General features: G+C 36.6%; 2 protein-coding genes and 1 pseudogene across 2 annotated transcripts; all 3 read left to right on the top strand.

The window, feature by feature from the left end:
- Nucleotides 1-6482: 6482 nt before the first annotated feature.
- Nucleotides 6483-9786, top strand: LOC117934283 (cucumisin-like). The gene is made up of 10 exons (XM_034855958.1): nucleotides 6483-6566; nucleotides 6793-6881; nucleotides 6962-7059; nucleotides 7157-7297; nucleotides 7398-7500; nucleotides 7573-8086; nucleotides 8189-8508; nucleotides 8606-8717; nucleotides 8827-9040; nucleotides 9115-9786. The coding sequence occupies exons 1-10, from the start codon at nucleotides 6483-6485 to the stop codon at nucleotides 9768-9770; spliced, it is 2331 nt and encodes a 776-aa protein (XP_034711849.1). The 3' UTR covers nucleotides 9771-9786.
- Nucleotides 9787-18131: 8345 nt separating this feature from the next.
- On the top strand, nucleotides 18132-19252 carry LOC117933006 (annotated as a pseudogene).
- Nucleotides 19253-19549: 297 nt separating this feature from the next.
- Nucleotides 19550-20539, top strand: LOC117933311 (carboxylesterase 1-like). Its single transcript, XM_034854681.1, has one exon. The coding sequence runs from the start codon at nucleotides 19550-19552 to the stop codon at nucleotides 20537-20539; it is 990 nt and encodes a 329-aa protein (XP_034710572.1).
- Nucleotides 20540-20749: the final 210 nt, after the last annotated feature.

Genomic DNA, 20749 nt, shown 5'->3' with positions numbered 1-20749 from the left:
TTAGTTCTTTGGTACAGTTCACTTCGTTCCACTCATTATCCGTATTTCAACTCACATTCTCTACATTCATGATCTTTACCGAAGAGGGGCATATTTGTAGACCATCCATTTTGTCCATTTAGCACATGTCTTTAAGTTCACTTCCACTGCTCCACAGTAATTCCTTGGTAGCCCATTGTTATTCATACTACTTACCTTTTTTTAACCACCTTGGAGACTTTGGTTAAGGAATTTATCTAACCCCATTGTGACTCTTAGCAGCCCTAATTTAGACTTTGGTTTTTCTTTCCTTTTTAGGATAACTTTTAGGTGCACTTTTAAGATAGCACACTTAGGCATGTTTAGGTCACTTAGACGATGTTCTGATTACTTTAGGTCACTTAGACACTGTCCTAAACCACCTAGGCCCATTAAGACGCATTAGGCCTACCTAGGTTACTTAGGCACACTTGGCCCATTAAATACTACCTTAGACCCATTTGGACACCCCTAAGTCCCTTAAGACTCATTAGGCCCATTTAGGTCACTTAAGCCCAATTAGGCACACTTGGCTTATTAGACATTTTTAGCATGACTGGTATGACTTACCCATGCATGGCTTGTGTGGCTTAGTTTTTATTTATTTATTTTTTATTTTATTATTATTATTATTATTATTATTATTATCAATCACTTGTTTATTTTTATTTGTTATCTTCCTTTTTATATTATTTTTCTTATTTTTTAATTAACTTATTTATTTATTATTGTTTTACCGTTTTCTAATTTATTTACTTATTTATTCATTCATTCAATTATTTAATTTAATAAATTTCATGCTTTTGCAAGGAAACTTACCATTGGATAAGAAAAGTGAGACTCTCCTTAGAAGGCGTTTTTGGGAAGTTTGAAGTTCTAAGGATTTGTTTTGGTAAGGAAGATATGGATATTGGGAGAAAGAAGGAAAAACGGGAGTCTATTATTGGAGATTGGATTCACGGATGAGGGGAATTTTTTTGGAGATCATGTCATTAGTGGAATTTTATGGGGCTTAAGCCATGGATAAGAAATGTTAAGCATTTTTTGGAAAGAGGGATCATGAAGCATTTTTAGAGATAAGAAACAAGGCTACGTTTTGGAGGAAAAAAGAAGGGCAACGACACCAGAAATCTGAAGGACAACTTTTCCATTAAGCTTTGGGGAAGAAGTATGTATTCTCTTTAAGAACAATAGCCAAGGGCGACTCAGGAAGAAAAAACCTACGCACAGTCCACTACTTGAGGGACTGCATAAGTCCTCATATAGACACCATTCTCCATGGAGAAGCATCGACACACAGCAGCCTGAAAATGGAGAGAGTCCATCTTGGAATGATGCATAGTCCGCCCATGAGACTTCTTGAGGGAGTCAATCACGCACTATAGGAGGGGCCTTCTCTTACACGCGATTATGAGTTTCTTCACAGCCACCCTCAAGACCACACAATTTGCATCACACACCAAGGAAAGGGACCATCAATTCGAAAGCATCACAACACACCATTGGAGAAGTTGGAGTCCATCAATCACAGCTGCAAGAGGCAACCATGCACCATAGTTTGAGCGGCATCTCTCACAACAAGCAGTAGCATGGAACTCTCCTTAAAGTGGCATTATTTATAAGGCAATCTTCAACATGCTCTGAGGTAGGCCACAAGAGGCTGATCATAATTTTCTCAAAGATAGGATGATCATTTTTTTTTTCTCAAATAGAGGATGATCAGAATTTTTCAAGGAAAGATGGTCAGAATATTTTTTTTAGAGCGGACGATGATAAGAATTTTTCGAGAGAAGGACAGTTACAATTTTTTTAGAGTGGAAAACTATCATAACTTTTCAGAAGGACCATACTCAGAATTTTTCTAGAGTGGACGCACTACCAGAATTGAAGGAACCAACACGCCATCGACAACCTCTCTCCATCTTCACGCACTGCCAGATTTTTATAGCCACTCACACACGGCCACACAATCTCACATGCACCCAAATTTCTATCACTTTCATCATCTCACCCACACCCATATGGACCACTGCCATACCATACAAGCACCACCACCCAAACCTCTACAATCCACTCACCTTTCCAATGTCGGTGAGAATCAAATGTGAGATTCGAAACTGATCGGTTTAAAACTGGAACTCTTGCACATAAGGAACACCATCTTAGGCCATGCAAAGGAGTAGTCACGCATTCTCTAATTGCCAAGCATTCGATGAAACGTGTTTTTGAGAAGAAGTCTCCAGAAGGGAATCTTTCAGTTGCGGGAAAATAGGAACATACGAGAAAGAGTTCTGGAGAGAGACTAAGGTGGTGTTTGTTTTTTTACTTAATTCTAAATAGAACCTTAATACTTAATAGTATTAAATATTAGATTGTTTGTTTTTGTAGTATTTTATTTCTATTAAGTATTAAAAAGTAAAAAAAACCATTGTGTCATTTTTTCTATTTAGAAAAAGCCACATTTTGGCTTTTTCTAGTTAGTAAAAAGTTTATAATAAGTCATGAAAAAGTAAAAAAACAAACAACCTAAATTCTAAAACTAAATGGTTTTCAGTAAAAAGCCAAAAAAACAAACACCACCTAAGAAGGTTAAGAGAAGAGAGAGATCACCGGATAGAAAAGATTTCTTGGCGTTCTTGGAGAAGTGGACTTCATTTCCGGCAACACTAGATCGACGTTTGATTACCACATTCAGCGTTAGAGCAGGAGACCAACTTCACCAGCATAGATCCGTTCTGCCAAAGGATTCGTCAACAATACGTCATTTTAGAGAATATTAGCAGATCATCGATTAATCTTGAGACCTCTGTTCAAGGATTCTGGGAGCTTCAAGAGAACCATAGGAACATCACACGTTGATTCAGAGGTTTCCTTCACTGCTTCTTTGTTCATATTCCGAAACATCCACCTATACAGCACCTCTGTTTTCAGCGCATTTTCACCATTGCTAGCGTCTTCATCTAAGAGGAAGGTTCAAATTTTCATTTGTATCTTCATTACCGTTGATGTATTCGCCTCTGAAAGAGATTCTCTTCACCATCAGACGTCTTCATCAAAGGGAATCACCATCATCACAAAGGATTGGTTATGAATAACCATCAAAGGGCATCAAGATCATGAGGCGTTGCTTCTAATTGGATTATTCTTCCATCCTTGCATCTGAATCCTCACTCTGACTCTGGTTTTCGCAAATCAAATTTGAGCAGAACAACCTATTGTGCTTACCATTGATTTCAGGTGATTTAACTTTGTTTCAAAGTGATAATTAATATTCGGAACAAAGGTGAGAAGATGAGTGGAGATAGTTTGAAGTTGTTTTATGGATAGTGGCAACCATGAGTTTTGTTCGTGGATCATGGAGGATGCTTCATGGAGGCAAGCATTTGCATGAAGAAGCAATGGATATTAAAATTGGTGGATGAATAATAAAAAAGACTTAGAACTTTTATTGGTGGAAAACAACCCATGCATTATTGAAAAAGGTAAGTTAAAGCTTTTTATTTAATTTTTGATGCGTGAATATTAATTTGAAGTGGTTTAGAATTTTAGTTAATTTACTTTAATTGATCCCATATTATTATCTCTATATGTTAAGTTTGGTTTTAATCCTTAATTGGTTTTTATCTTAGTTCATGCGCTTCTTGAATTCTAGAATTTAGTCTTAGTTAATATTTTTGTTAGTTTGTTTGATTTAGAAGTCATTAGTTTGTTGCCTAAGTGATTGTTGGTCAAATCATTTTTTTTTTAAGGCCACTGAAACCCATGAAGGTTGGCCCTACTCTCACCACTTTAGTCTGATTGGTTGTCTAAAATTTTATTTTGTGATTTTGTTTTCCTTTAGGTTGCCTATGTTTGGTCTTTTAGTATTACTGATAAATGATTTCTTTCCTTTTAAGAAGAAACATTTTCTCAAAATGTTTCTCATTAAAATGCATTTCAAAAGTTCATTGAGAGTCCTTAGAATTGAAATCTCATTTTTTTTAACTAACATGCAACCATGTTTTGATCGGTTTGCATCTTTCTCAGTTTTCAATAAAAACTATGGTTTTGGGTAAAATACGAATCCAAGCTTGTGGTCCCAAATAAATGGGATAATTCTAGGCTAGATTTGTGTATATCAATTAGGGAATTGATGAAACCCCTACATAAAATCATTTTCCAAACTCATGTCTGCTACCACCTTTACTACTTGTTGTAATCATATCTATCTATTTTTTTAGGAATTATATACAAGATGTATGTGATAATTGATTATTTCGTATACTTTGATCATTTTTGCTACGCTAATTAGATAATAAGCATGCTAGGATTTCTTTATTTTATTATTAATTATCTAACCCTCATGTCTTGTGGAAGGACGTTACAAGTTACCTATGCTATTCAGGTACATTTCTTACCTTCGTATCTTAATTCCATAAATTATGTATTGCTTTGTATGCGATTCTCAACCTATTCAACATATTTTTTTTATTGTTTATTTAGTTTGCCATGTTTAATTAAGAGACTAGGGTAAAATACATGTTGTGTGTCTTATTTTCCAAACTAACCATTGATGTCTTATGATAGCACTTAAGAAGCAGTCCAGGTACACACCCTAAATCTTCTTTATGATTTGTGATTGGTTTTCTTGTTTGGAATGCTATTTTTTAAAATCACCTAGCCTACATAGGTATCTATAATCAACCAATTAATTGTCTCATTTCCCTCAACTTAGTCAATAGAGACCTTTGTAAAGCTTATAGGGGTGCTACCTTTTAGAGGTATCTTTCCAATAGGTAACCTGATCCTCGGACCTAAACTCGGGTTTTTCAAAGACGCGTTTTTCCAAAAACTATGAAGTCACCTCTTTAGGGTTTTCTTTCTTGTTTTATTTTCCCTTTTAAAATAAAATAAAATAAGTGGCGATTCCGACTTTTCCAAAACTAATTTTTCACCATATAAAAGCGAGTCTCACCAACGAGTGGGGATGCATGTGAAAAATGTGGGTCCATAGTGATGCCTAAAACAAATGGGGTTATTGTGTTTATCAATGAAAAATGGGAGTTTCTACCAACTAGATTGACCATTGGTTGGAGAGTTTGTATATACCAAAGGAAGTTTAATGCTGCAAGAACCAAAGACCAATTTCCCCTATCATTCTTGGATCATATGCATACATAGTCACCAGCAATAAGAATATAAATGTATCCAAAACAACTAGGAAATACACATATGGATTCAATATTCCAACGTTCAAAGACTTCAACTATAAGGATATTATTAAGAGGTATAGCCCTACCATTGTTAACATGAATTCATACCATTGAAAACCCAATAGCAACTCGTAACCAAAGAGACAAACATAGAGTTACTTTTTTTTAAAAATGTGGTATCAAATTTTATAGTTTTTCAAAATGAAAACCAATGTCTTTGAAGATATGCCAAGTTGGTATTAATTACTTAATATCAATGAAGACAACTCAAATGGAACCATGCTCATAACTTCCCCTTCAACACAAAAATTCCAGAGAAATCCCAATCTAAGATGGGAAGGTGGTACTTGGCTTCTCCACATCTAGAATGTCTGAAATTGTTATGATGGCATTCAACAACAATTGTAGCTCCAGAGAATTGAAGGGGAACATGCTCTTTCACAAAAAATAAGTTACTTGGCCATAGAGTGCATACCAGTTGACATGCATACGAGTTGACATATGATTCTGGTAATAGTTACTGCACTATACTACAGAACTAAACATATATAGGTAAGCACCTTTTTTACATGGAAGAATTGGTCTCTGTATTTGGGTCGAGGAAACCATGACTTGAATGCAGGGGCACAAACCATATAAATTATAACAGGTTCTAGTTTTATCCTGTAGAGAAACTCATTCCAAATTCTTTGTTTTGGTTGTTACATTAATCTCTTGTTAAAAACGGATTTAACAAAGTCTATGGGAATAATTAATTTTACAGGGGAAAGTCATCATGGATACAGCCATCCAAAAACTAACAAATCCCAATAAACAACAATAGCAACACCACAAATCCAAGAACAAATAAATACAACAAGAGATATATAAACATGAAAGGAAAACGATGAGAGAAAATAATATATGTAATGTTTGACATAGAAAACTCGATCACCATTGAAACAGCCATGCAAAAAAGCTCACAAAAACTAACAAACAACTAGTGTAGCCAGTACAAACAAGGGGATACAACCAAAGAGAACAGTTGTATATGAGAAAGAGAGATAATAACTGTTTGAATTGTTGGAAGAGATTTGCATGTGAAGGCGCAGGTTCAGAATGTAACGAGTATTGTTTCATATGGAATGGGGCGATGATCACAAGCCATGTCACATCTGAAATGCTGGGGTAAAACCAATACTAATGAAAAATCCCTATAAATGACATGAGATATAATGTTCATCAGTCACCAACCTCCCCTAACAGCTATAGGCTCCAATTTGGACTCCCAAAATGGCTAAGCAAGAGCTTCTCCCCCTTCTCTACCTTACATTGCTCGCAGCTTTTGTGTTGAACTGCCATTCCGATGAAAGAAAGGTATAATCTCTTCCATTTTGCTTACTTCATAGCAAAACTTAGGTTCCATGAGATTGCACTTTTTGAATAGAACCATTTGCTATATATATTCAGAGTGGAATTTCATGGAGTATTGAGTGACCCACTTAGCCTTCATCAATCACCTCCTATATCTAATATTGATGAGTGCATGGCTCACAGCTAACAAACTAATGGGGTTTCTCAGCAAGCTTAGTTTAACATGCAGGTCCATATCGTCTATATGGGAGAGAAGCCTCATGGAGCTGTTTCAATGGTATCTATGCATCATTCCATGCTAGCAAGTGTCCTTGGAAGGTTAAAAAATTTAGCTACTATGATTAATAACTACAATACTATGAGTATACATCCTAAGCATTTAAATTTTTTACCTGCAGTACTGCATCTGCAAAAGAGTCGCTAATTTACAGCTATGGAAGAAGTTTTAATGGGTTTGCAGCTAAACTTTCAGATGAAGAGGTTACAAGATTTGCAGGTGAGATTACTATATACAGCAAAGAGAGGACAATATTGCTCTGTTATGGTTTTATTTCATTATATTTTACTTAATTTCAACTGAAATGTGATTACAGATATGGACGGAGTGGTTTCAGTTCTTCCAAACAGCATGCTAGAGCTTCACACAACAAGATCATGGGACTTCATGGGATTTACTCAATCCCATGTTAGAGATTCCCAAGGAGGAGATGTGATTATTGGGCTGCTAGATACAGGTTAATACATAAAAATAATTTTGAACTGCAAATATAATTCAGTTATAGTAGTTCATTACCTCGTTAAGTTCAAAATCAAGGAATTTCGGTTACTTCATAGGAATTTGGCCAGAATCCGAGAGCTTCAAGGATGAAGGATTTGGCCCTCCACCTGCAAAATGGAAAGGAATGTGCCAAACTGAGAATAACTTCACCTGCAACAAGTAAGCAATCCCTCAAATGACCTCAGTTTACAATGTGAATAAAAGTCTGACGGAATTGTCGAAATACCACAGCAAGATCATTGGAGCTCGCTACTACAATAGCTATAATGAGTATTATGATGGAGACATCAAATCTCCAAGGGACTCAGAGGGACATGGGACTCACACAGCTTCAACCGCTGCGGGCCGAGAGGTGGCAGGCGCAAGCTTCTACGGCTTAGCTCAAGGACTTGCCAGAGGTGGATACCCCAATGCAAGAATTGCTGTGTACAAGGTTTGTTGGGTAAGAGGATGTGCTGCTGCAGATATACTCGCTGCGTTTGATGATGCCATCGCAGATGGGGTCGATATCATATCAGTTTCCCTTGGATTCACCTTCCCTGAACCTTATTTTGAAGACGTCATAGCAATTGGATCTTTCCATGCAATGGGACAAGGGATATTAACCTCAACTTCTGCAGGAAACGATGGTCCATGGTTGGGTTGGGTCAGTAATTACTCGCCTTGGTCGCTGACTGTAGCTGCCAGCAGCATTGATAGGAAATTTGTTTCCAAATTGGTTCTTGGCAATGGACAGATCTTCTCGGTAAGCCCTTGTTTCAGACAGTTTAGTTACTATCTATGGTTTCTCTAGGGCTAACCTCAACCCATATCATTCTTTTACTTCTTTTACCTTGAAAAAATGAAGGGAATTGTCATCAATAACTTGGAGCTCAATGGAACATATCCTTTAATCTGGGGAGGAGATGCAGCAAATGTTTCTGCCCAAGAAACCCCTTTAAGTTCAGCAGACTGCCTTCCTGGGGACCTAGATTCACGCAAAGTCAAGGGAAAGATTGTTCTCTGCGAGTTCCTTTGGGATGGATCTGGTGTTATCATGGCAGGAGGAGTGGGAATCATAATGCCCGCCTGGTATTTCAATGACTTTGCCTTCACTTTTCCCTTGCCAGCAACACTCCTCCGAAGACAAGATATGGACAAAGTATTGCAGTATGCTAGATTTTCCAAGTAAACAATCACCCAATCTGTTTCCCAATTATCATTCTCATTTTCACATCACAGAAAATGCGACTGTATCCATCATACTGATAATAACCTTTTTCAGGAATCCAGTGGCAACAATTTTGGTTGGTGAGACTAGGAAGGATGTAATGGCTCCCATTGTTGCCTCCTTTTCCTCCAGAGGTCCCAATCCCATTTCTCCTGATATTCTCAAGGTAAACTGAAAATACTAGGCTTCAAATTTGTCACCCTTTCTCTACTGCTATTAATTTCTTTTAAAATTGACTAACAAATTGAGATATCGGAACAAAATTGATCAATCAGCCTGATCTGACTGCACCTGGTGTTGATATCCTCGCGGCCTGGTCACCCATTGTATCTCCATCAGAATACGAGCGTGATACCAGGACCGCCCAATACAACATAATCTCCGGCACATCCATGTCTTGTCCACATGCCAGTGGAGCAGCAGCTTATGTGAAGTCCATCCACCCAAGCTGGTCTCCTGCTGCCATTAAATCTGCACTCATGACCACAGGTATAAACAAATCATCCAAAATCCAATCTTGTTACAATCTCTAATTCAGTGAACAATTTTTTTTTTCAAACCAGCTTATGTGATGGACACAAGGAAGAACGAGGACAAAGAGTTTGCTTACGGTTCTGGCCATATCAACCCGGTGAAGGCGGTGGATCCTGGCCTAATCTACAACACATCTAAGGCAGATTACATCAACTTCCTATGCAAGCAGGGTTACAACACCAGCACATTAAGACTCATCACGGGTGATGACAGTGTTTGTAATAGCACTAAACCTGGGAGGGCATGGGATCTGAACTACCCCTCATTCTCACTGGCCATAGAAGATGGGCAAGATATCATGGGCATTTTCAGTAGGACAGTTACAAATGTCGGATCGCCAAACTCAACCTACCATGCTAGCGTCTACATGCCCAATTCTATTGAGATTGAAGTGGAGCCTCCTGTTCTTTCATTCTCAGCAATTGGAGAGAAGAAATCCTTTACAGTGAGGGTGTATGGACCACAGATAAATATGCAACCAATCATATCAGGTGCTATCCTCTGGAAAGATGGTGTCCATGTGGTGAGGGCTCCGCTCGCGGTTTACACAGTCCTCCCATCAGTAACTTCCTCATATAGAAATCCCTCCAAGCAAACAAAGAGATCAAACCTGAAAGCTTCTAGCTCCATGAAGAAATCAGACCTGAAAGGCTCCTCTATATATTACAAAAATGGGATTTTTTAGGTGGAACTGCCAAACTGATCACCTCCACGATCCATCAAAAATAACACTCGTGTAATCCCAGTCAAGTTTTCATCCAAATGTATGTCTTCTACAAGCTTATCAAAGTGGTTGAATCACTTTATCTGATATATGTCATCTTCCTAAATGCAGTCTTAAATAACTTGGCTCAAGTTCATCTCCATTTTTGTATTTTTTATTTGGAGAAAATACACATCACAACTTCCAAACTAGAGGATATTGAAGCAAGGCAAGTGTCCAGTATGAGATGATTTCCATCACTCCCCCTTAATTATATACTCTATATCTAATTTACATTTCCATGGCAAAGTCTCAGTTTGGGGTTTTTGAATATATTGATGTTGTAATCTAAGTACTTGAGCATTGGTCTGTGTTAGGGTTAGCATTCTTTGTTTTGATCTTTTAGACAATGTGAGAAACATAGGAAATTTTTACAGTGAGGTACGAAATGGTTTAAGTAGTTAACTAAACTAAATAAGAATGAAAATTTAGAGTGTGTAAGCTGAGTATATGTATGGGGTAAGCTGAATATATATATATATATGGACTAGGGGATATCTCTTCCTTTTTTAATTTCATTAGTCACTTTTTAGAGTGAGTTAAATAGCTATTCTTGTCCTTGCATTTTTCTTTTTTTGTTGAATCTCTATTTTGCTTGTTGATAGTATTGAGCGTCTTTGTGGAATGTCATTTTGAGGAAATTCAACCACACCTATGTCTTATTAAAATTAGGAGGCTTTTTTCTTTTGCTTGGATATCAATATATTAGAGCATGTTTTAGGAAACATGGATCGGGAGTTGACCATCTAACCAATTAGTATTCAATGAAAGTAAATTAAACTTTTCACGACATCCAACATCACACCTTGTGAGCTTGTTCTAAAAGTTATCATTTAGATAAATCCTCATTTGGGTAACCCATCCCCAGGCTTAAGAGTACCCCAACAATTCCTCTCCCAACATGATACTTCCATGACTCAAACTCATAACTCTTAATTAGCTTTGATACTAATTCTTGAATTAGACATTGACCATCTCATCTTAAAACCAATTAATTTTCGGTGAGGGTAGATTAAACCTTTATGCCATTTGACATCATACCTATGAACTTGTCTTAAGAGTCATCATATGAATAACCCATCCCCAAGCTCAAGAGTGACATTATTGCACCCCAACCCCATTTTGACACACAAACATCCATGTCCAAAATGGTATCATCATCTATTGAAATGGTTTATATATTCAGATCAACAAGGCATCTTCCTTTAAATCGATAACAACTACAAGTATAGTCATCCACATCACTGACTCAATAAGACACCAAAACTTAATGACTCGAACCAACATCAGCATCCCTCATCACCGGCTATTGAACTTCACATCTTCGTTTCCAACATCAGCTTTCAACCAGTTACTTATCCCAACGCTTTTGAAATCTCATTAAATACCAAAGTAGGTTTTAAGCAAAAACTAAGTCATAAGTAATGATTTATACTCTTCTTTGTAGCAAAACACTATGAATTAACATGAAAAAATCATACTGATTTAAGCCCAAATTAGTAGTGCAATTCCCTTCCGTTCACATAAGCAAACCCGCATATTTTGCTTCAACTAAGCATGGTTGGTTGAGGTGCTTGAGCAAATTAACATAGCACCTCAGCAAAGTGTTGCACATCCTTAGGACTACACGTAGGCTTACCCATTAATTCTACTTGCATGCGAACTTCACCAGCTCCAAACACATACAACACACTGTCTCATCCATTCAATGTATCATTGACTCCCATGGGCTTCCTTATGCACTGAATTGCTTAATTTTATTCTTGAAGCACTAACAAAATAATTAAGGTTTAGAAACAAATGTGAATAATGGGGTGGTTCAAAGCATTCAAGCACACTCAAATGAGTTCAAAAGACCCCATTAAAGTGCTTTGTCTGAGTACTTATCACTTAACATGAATTCAAACTCAAAAGATATGATTAAAGTAGCTGCAAAATCTAGCTAGGTTTAAAGTGTGAAAATGACAGATTTTTGTGTGTTGATCACTTCCCTCAACCTGAATATTGGTAGCGCTAACAATAATAATCACAACAAAATATAGTCATTATTTTTAGCAATTTGAAATCATTCTCACAAGACAATTTAGTCAGAATTTGAACAAAATTTGATAATAAAAGTTATTCATCATCAATATGGATCAATTTACCAAGTTATAGAAAATCATGTAAGAGATGTTTAATATCCAAACTCCCTTTACTACTCATTCTATTAAAAACTCAAGTGTCAAATTTATCATCCCTTAATTGTGGCTATCAAAGGGCCACCTCCCCTCAATCTGAGTAAGGTTAATTATATCCTTTAACATCATATAACCATTTGGGACTCAATTTTTTTTTTTTAATTTATATATTTTTTTTCTCAAACATGTATGAATAGGATTAAATATTCTTCTTTTTCTACTTGGAAATCTCCTTCTATGTGACTTAAGAAGGTTCCACTAATAGTTCCAAATTATTCAACTCAAAGAATCAAGTTTCAAGAACTACTTAATTAAGATCATTAACCCTTAACATTTCAACTCAAACTCTTTAGAACAAAATCTAATTTCCAATATTTACCTCAAAACCCCTTTTTTTTTTCCAAGTCTCATTGTTCTCTCTTTTAAGTGTCCAATATAGTATTCACTCGCACACCCCTCACCAAATCTCAAGGATGCATTCTTCCTCAAGACACAACTAAAGAATAAGGTGCTCAATGTGTTGTGTCTTTCACAAAATTGATGAGAAAGTATGTTTTTCATCGATAAAAAAATCAGAATACACGAGGATATTTATAAAACATGTAAAGGCATTTATTCTAAGAAGGAAGAAATTACTATACATTATTCTAGGTAAGAATCTTGGGTATTCCATAATTAATGGAAGCCAAAGAATAAATTAGAATAAAAAATCTCTATAATCTGTCCACAAAATCCTCTATTAACAACTCACGCCAACACTCCCCCAAGTTGGTGCATAGATATCTCTTATGTCCAACTTGTCCAGTGAGTTATAAAATACTTTGCTTGAGATAGCCTTTGCAAGTATATCTGCTAACCAATCCTCGGGTTTTACAAAAGGAAATTAGATTGTTTTAGCTTCAAGTTTTTCCTTGATGAAATGTCAGTCCACTTTAATATGTTTTGTTCGATCATGCTAAACTGGGTTATGTGCAATCTCATAAGCCACCTTATTATCACAAAACAAATTCATTGCAAAATAAGATGAATAACCAATTTCCTCCAATAACCTCTTCAGCTAAAGAAGCTCACAAAGTCCTTTAGTCATGCCTCTAAACTCAGCCTTTACACTAGATAATGCAACCACCTTCTGTTTCTTGCTTCTCCAAGTAACTAGATTACCTTCCACAAAAGTGAAATATCCTAGTACAGATTTTCTATCAATAGTATTTCCTGCTCAATCAATATCTGTATAACCATCAATGTTCAGATGATTACATTTCTTGAACATCAATCCTTTACCTATAAAAGACTTCAAGTATCGTAGAATCTGGAGCACCGTATTCATATGATCTTCACAAGGATGATGCATAAATTGACTCACCAAACTCATAGGATAAGCAATATCCAATCGTGTATGAGACAGGTAGATCAGTTTTCCCACAAGTCATTGATACCTTTCTTTGTCTATAGGTACTTGGATCGAGTGTTCTCTCAAACCATGGTTTTGTACCATTGGAGCATTCCCATTTCAGATAGAAAATTGAGCATGTATTTCCTTTGTGATAGAAATATGCCTTGACTTGACTGATCTACTTCGATACTTAGAAAGTATTTTAACCCTTCGGGCTTCTTCATTTCGAATTCAATTGCCAAATGCTTCTATAAGCTAGAGATTTCCTCCTTGTCATTCCTTGTAATTATCATATCGTCAACATAAATTATTAGAGTTGTTACCAATCCCTTGTCGATGTTTCAAGAACATAGTATGATCCAAATTACTTTGTTTGAAACCATGCTTCCTCGTAGCCAAGCTAAATCATCCAAACCATGCTCTAGATGATTTTTTCAATCCATATAACATTTTCTACAACTTGCACATGACCTTTGTTCTTAACAAGGTAGTAAAGCCCGATGGAATGTCCATACACAATTCCTCCTCAAGGTCTCCATGAAGAAATGCATTTTTTACATCGAACTGATGTAGTGGCCAATCTAAGTTTACAGCAAGAGATGACAATACTCTAACAGTATTCAACTTCACTACTAGTGAGAACGTCTCTTGATAGTCTATACCGTATGTTTAGGTATATCCTTTCGCTACAAGTCTCACCTTATATCTCTCTATTGAACCATATGTCTTGTGTTTAATGGAGAACACCCATCTACATCCCACCGTTTTCTTCTCTTTTGACAATGGCACAAGCATCCACATGTCATTCTTTTGCAATTTGTCATCTCTTCAATCATTGCTTAGGTCCACTTGGGGTTGTTTAAGGCTTCTTGTACTATATTCGAGACATGATCAGAAGATAGCTTGTGGACAAAAGCTTTGAGAGGTTGTGATAATCTATGGTTTGAGACATGATCGGCAATCAGATACTTCGACTTCCTTTCTCCATGGTCTGGTGAGTACCGATTGGGTGGCTTCCTACAATTATGTCTGAAAGGTAATCTATAACCAATATAGTCATCTATAATATTACTAGGAGAGGAATTTAGGAATCATACCTCAAGAGTATTCTCAAGAAAGTGGTCGTTTGGTACTAAAGTGTTAGAGGTGGACTGCTCCTCCTTACTCATAGTCTAGGCATCCTCAATTTCTTTTCTCTGTTCCACTATTACTATCGTTGGCTCCATTGGTTCATCTGGTTGAGTCTCAATTAACTAGATCAACTGAAGTTTCATTATTTTATGGTTGAGCCTCAACTAGAATAGATGGTATTTGAGCTTCATCATTTCCAGTTATGTCATCTGTGTCATCCTTTTGATTGCTTTCCATGTTCATATTATTAAAGCCTGGCTAGTTTTCCCAATTTTCCCAATTTTGCTATTTACTTAGTAGCTCCCCCTGAAGAAAAGAATAAGTATCTTGTTTAGGAAAGAAAGTTTCAGATTCAAGAAAAATGACATCCATTATGGTATAAAGACATCTTGTAGTGGGATCATAGCACCGATAGCCTTTCTTATGTGCTTTGTAACCCAAAAAAACGCAAGGAACAACACAAGGATCAAGTTTTGTATGCTGGTTTTTGTGAAGATGAACATAAGCAACACATCCAAAGAAGCATTAAGACAAAGGGCAATGGTACACGAAAAGCAAGGGCTTCTAGTGGAGTTTCCAAGTTCAAGACTCGAGATGACATTCAATGTAGCAAATAGACAACAATAACAATTGCATATGTCCAATAGCGTTGGGGTGCATGACCTGTAGTTAAAAGCGCTCGAGCTGTTTCAAGTATATGTCTGTTTTTTTGTTTTACAACCACAAATTGAAAAATTAGTTTTTATCGACGATATTTCGCCAATATATTAGATATCAAACGACCTTGAAAGGTTATTGAGCACCAATTATTGAACGGGAGAAATATCGGAAAAATCGTCGAAATATTGGTGATATATTGGTTTGGAACTGATAAATCGACGAAAAAATCAAGCGTGAAGCGACACACAAAGTAGCCAAGGAAGCCTATCAAAATATTGGTGATATATCAGATATATGGTCGATATATCTAAGAAATATTGGAGATTTTTTTGAAAGCTTTTTTTAAAAAATATTTATCCATTTTTATTTTTTAACTATTCATTTTTAATTTATTTTTTATTTTAAATCTATACTATCATTTTTATTTTTAACTATTTTTTATATTTATCTCATTAATTAATGTTATTTTAAAAAATTAATATCACTTCATTATTTTTTATCCGTTTAATTTCAATTAATTTTAAATGTTTTTATTTTAAAATATTAAAAATATAATTTTACTCAAAAATTGCTACAATATAAAAAAATTAATGAAGTCCTAATATTTTATAAATTAAAATTAATTTGATAAGATAAATTAGTAATAATTTTAATTATTTAAATAAATTCCTATTAATAGAAAAATTGTCACTTGTAATAAATTTTTAGAAATCAAATCTTAAATAAAATATTTTATATAAATCAATTTAATTTTTTATTTAAAATATAATAAAAATATGTTTTAATAAAAGTATTTTAATTTTTAAAATAAATGAATATAAATATATTAAAGGAATTTATGCTAATTTTTTATAATAAAAAATTGATAAATATTATATGTACTATTAAAGATAGTATTTATCAAATTTTTATAAAAAAAAAAAAATTAGCATTACTTACTTATTTTATCTTCTTTTTTTTTTCTTTTTTTCTTTTTTTTTTTTTGAGTTTTTTATGCATTTTTGTGAATTTTTAATAATTTTCACCTCATTGCTATTTTTTTCAAAATATCCATCAGTATTTCTCCGATATTTCCAATATATATGTAAATCCAATTACCAATATATTTATATTTATCGATATTTTAATCCTTGTTTACAACCCCATTTTGTTGTGGTGTTTGAGAGCAAGTGATCTAATGATAAAGACCATGTGCTTGGAAATATTCTTGAAACTCATTATTGTCTTACTCATCACCATTACCAGATCCAAGAATTTGAAGTTTAGCAGAGAATTGTGTCTTTATCATATAATGGAAAGATTGAAAAATTCCAAACACTTCATGCTTATTTTTCATCAAATAAAGTCAAGTCATACATATACAATCGTCTATAAAAGTCACAAACCATCTGCTACCCGAACAAATTAAAATGGGAGCAAGACCCCAAACGTCTAAATGAATTAAGTAAAAGGAGTCTCACATTTTTTCAACCTTATTGGGTAAGGTATATGATGACTCTCGATCACTTCAATGCAGGTTTCACACCTAAAATCTTACTCGTGTAAATTGAAAAACAACTAATTTCACATTTCATTGGATTTGGGCGACGAAAATCAATTTCCCTCCATAGGCCTTGAAGATTGTTGTAATATGTTTCGATAGATCCCCCGCCTTGCTGGAGTCTCGTCACTTTCCTCTTGAGGTCATAAACTTGTGAGGCGTCGGTACCATCAAAATATGTTGTGGCGATGGTATCCCATACCTCTTTTGCACTTGGAAATATGATGTAGTTGCTGATCAGTTTTGGGTCCATAGAATTAATCAACCATCCCTTCACCACCGCATTTTCAGTTCTCCATCTTCTTAAATTAGGATTTGTCTCTCGGGGCTGTGGAAAATCACCATTTATATACCCCAACTTATCTTTGCCCGAGCTATACATCTCAACAACCTAGGACCAAAGGGCATAATTGATGTCGTCCAATTTGATTCCAATTGGTGCAGCAGCAGATTCATGACTCGGTGTAGTTTGAGTCTGGTTCAACACTAATGTTATTCTAGGTAAGAATCAAGAATGATATGTTGGTGGTGCCGTGATGAATAAGGCAATCAAAATGCATGACTTTTCTTCTCATTATTCCTTACGTTACTTTGATTTATTCAAATCAACATCAAATCGAAAAGAAAAAGACTGATCTCTCCGACCCTTTACGTAACTTGCACCTCAACCTCAATGTTGAACAACAAATAGGGTATGCTTTGGGGTTATCCCACTTTAAACTATTCTTTTAATGGAACTCATTGACGGTACTTTTAGCTTTTGTCCTTCCACACAATACAACCATGACCAACAAAATCGATCTTGACGTTTTGGTGAGGTACGTATTTGAATATCTATGTCCATTGCTAGCTTGCAAGTGTATGAGCTACAAACAATCAATGTGGGGCTGGCCACTCCCCAAGTTGCTTAAACAATGGCCGACAAATATAGGTGTAGTGAATCAACCCGTGAAGAGTCGAAAGGGATATCGGGCCCTCTGATTATTTGGACTAGCACTGCGCTGCTTCATATGGAAAGTTAGTACACCTATTTTTAGAATTATTTTGATAAGCCTAAGTCCAATAAATTATAAAATATACTTTTAATTTCCAATGAATGATTATGGGAGTTGATTGCACACATCCCTGTCCCCTTTACTCTTCGGTATAAATACAAAATGTATTTATGAATTTGTCTTTTCTCGTGATTTTTTCTTTGTAACCTATTTTTTTATAAATATTTTTAATTATTTCAATTATTAAGTATATGTTTTAAAATAAATTTTTATTTTTATAAAAAAAATAATAAAGTATTTTTGTATGAGGCCATGATGATGAATTAGATTTTCAAATTAGGGTTCCGTTTTAATCCCATGACTCTATAAATATATCTAGTAGTGAGTCTGGTGATTAACCTTGAGCTCATTGCCAGACTACCCACAAATATTACAGTGATCAACATGGCAGATTACCCTGCAGTACCCAATTTCAATGACTATCTCAAGATGATCAACAACCCCGACGGCTCCGTCACCAGGCTCGTCACCTTACCCTCCACAGCTCCATCACCTGATCACACCACCCACATCCCAGTGCTCTCCAAAGATATCACCGTCAACCCAGATAAGAACATTTGGGTCAGGGTTTTCCTGCCCCGAGAAGCAAGGGATTCTACCCCTCCTGCCGCTGGAGCTGCAAGAAAGCTGCCCCTTATTGTTTATTTCCACGGCGGCGGTTTCGTGATCTGCAGCGCCGCTACCACCGTTTTTCATGATCTCTGCGCTCTCATGGCGGCGGAGATCTGTGCCGTCGTCGTCTCCGTGGAATACAGGCTGGCGCCTGAGCACCGGCTTCCGGCGGCCTACGAGGACGGAGTGGAGGCGCTGAAGTGGATCAAGAGCAGCGGAGAGGCTTGGGTGTCGGAATATGCTGACGTGTCTCGCTGTTTTCTCATGGGAAGCAGCGCTGGAGGAAACCTAGCGTACTTCGCGGGTATACATGTGGCGGATTCAGTTGCAGATCTTGAACCGTTGAAGATCAGAGGGTTGATCTTGCACCATCCATTTTTGGTGGGATCCACAGAAGTGGGTCAGAGGTGAGGTTGGAAAATGACGGTGTACTGCCTCTTTGTTCTACTGATTTGATGTGGGAATTAGCACTGCCAGAGGGCGTTGACCGTGATCACGAGTATAGCAATCCGATGGCGAAGAATGCCTCAGAACACTGTTCAAAGATCGGACGGGTGGGATGGAAATTTTTGGTGGCGGGCTGTGAGGGAGATTTGTTGCATGACCGCCAGGTGGAGTTCGTTGATATGTTAAAGGGAAATGGGATAGAGGTGGAAGCAGCGTTCGTTAGGGGAGATTGCCATGTGATAGAGCTCTTTGATTCCTCCAAAGCTAAGGCCTTGTTTGGCCGTGTAAAAAATTTCATGGCTTAGAAAGTTTATGGACTTGTCAATTTCTCTGCCTTTTTCCCTTCCAATAAAATAAATAAAGTGAAAGATTGTATTTTGTAGTGATTTTAAAAAGTCTTTTCAATTTTTCTATAAAATAATTCAATTCTAATTTTCATCAAATTATTAATAATTAAATTTAATAAAAAAATTTAAAATGTCATTAATCCTAATTAAAATTTGATAGATAATTAATTATAATTTATTTTTATTAAATATACTAATCATAATTAACATCGAAATAGCATAATTTTTATTAAATATTTCTCTGCTGTTTTAATGTGGATACTAATAGAGTGATCATCCAAAGAGTCTATACTTTCGCTCATTACCAGACTACCCACAAATATTACAGCGATCAGCATGTCAGATTACCCTGCAATACCTAAACCCACCGTCAACTTCAATGACTATCTCAAGATGATCAACAACCCCGACGGCTCCATCAACAGGCTCATCACCTTACCCACCACCGCTGCATCACCTGATCACACCACCCACTGCCCAGTGCGCTCCAAAGACGTCACCATCAACCCAGATAAGAACATTTGGGTCAGGATTTTCCTGCCCCGGGAAGCACGGGATACATCCCCTGGTGCCGCTGGAGCTGCAAGAAAGCTGCCCCTCATCGTTTACTTCCACGGCAGCGGTTTCGTGATCTGCAGCGCCACTGACACCGTTTTTCATGATCACTGCGCTCATATGGCGGCGGAGATAGGTGCCGTCGTCGTCTCCGTGGAGTACAGGCTGGCGCCTGAGCACCGGCTTCCGGCAGCCTACGAGGACGGAGTGGAGGCGCTGCACTGGATCAAGAGATGCGGAGAGGCTTGGGTGTCGGAGCATGCTGACGTGTCACGGTGTTTTCTCATGGGTAGCAGTGCGGGAGCAAACCTAGCGTACTTCGCGGGTATACGTGTGGCGGATTCAGTTGCAGATCTTGAGCCGATCAGAGGGTTGATCTTGCACCATCAATTTTTTGGTGGGATCCAGAGAACTGGGTCAGAGTTGAGGTTGGAAAATGACGGTGTACTGTCTCTGCGTGCTACTGATCTGCTGTGGCAATTAGCACTGCGCGAGGGTCACAGGGTGTTGACCGTGATCACGAGTATAGCAATCCGATGGCGAAGAAAGCCAACACTGTTCAAGATCGGACGGGTGGGGTGGAAGTTGTTGGTGACGGGCTGTGAGGGAGATTTGTTGCATGACCGCCAGGTGGAGTTCGTCGATATGTTAAAGGCAAATGGGGTAGAGGTGGAAGCAGAGTTCGTGAGGGGAGATTACCATGTGATAGAGCTCTTTGATTCCTCCAAAGCTAAGGCCTTGTTTGGCCTCGTCAAAAATTTCATGGCTTAGAAATAGTTTATGGCCTTGTCAACATCTCTGCTGATTTTACCTTTTGGATTGAATGTAAGTATGTAAAACGCTTATCCAATAAAATAAATAAAATTTAAACGTTTTTAAAGTGCGTTTAATACTAATTTTAGAAAACGTTTTTAACTTTTTTATCAAATAATCCAATTCTAATGATCATCAAATTATCACTAATTAAATTTAGTAAAAATA

The sequence above is a fragment of the Vitis riparia genome, chromosome 16, assembly GCF_004353265.1.
Source record: "Vitis riparia cultivar Riparia Gloire de Montpellier isolate 1030 chromosome 16, EGFV_Vit.rip_1.0, whole genome shotgun sequence".
NCBI classification, from domain to species: Eukaryota; Viridiplantae; Streptophyta; class Magnoliopsida; order Vitales; family Vitaceae; genus Vitis; species Vitis riparia.
Note: the sequence above shows the minus strand (reverse complement) of the source record. Positions and strands in the feature narration are given on the sequence as shown.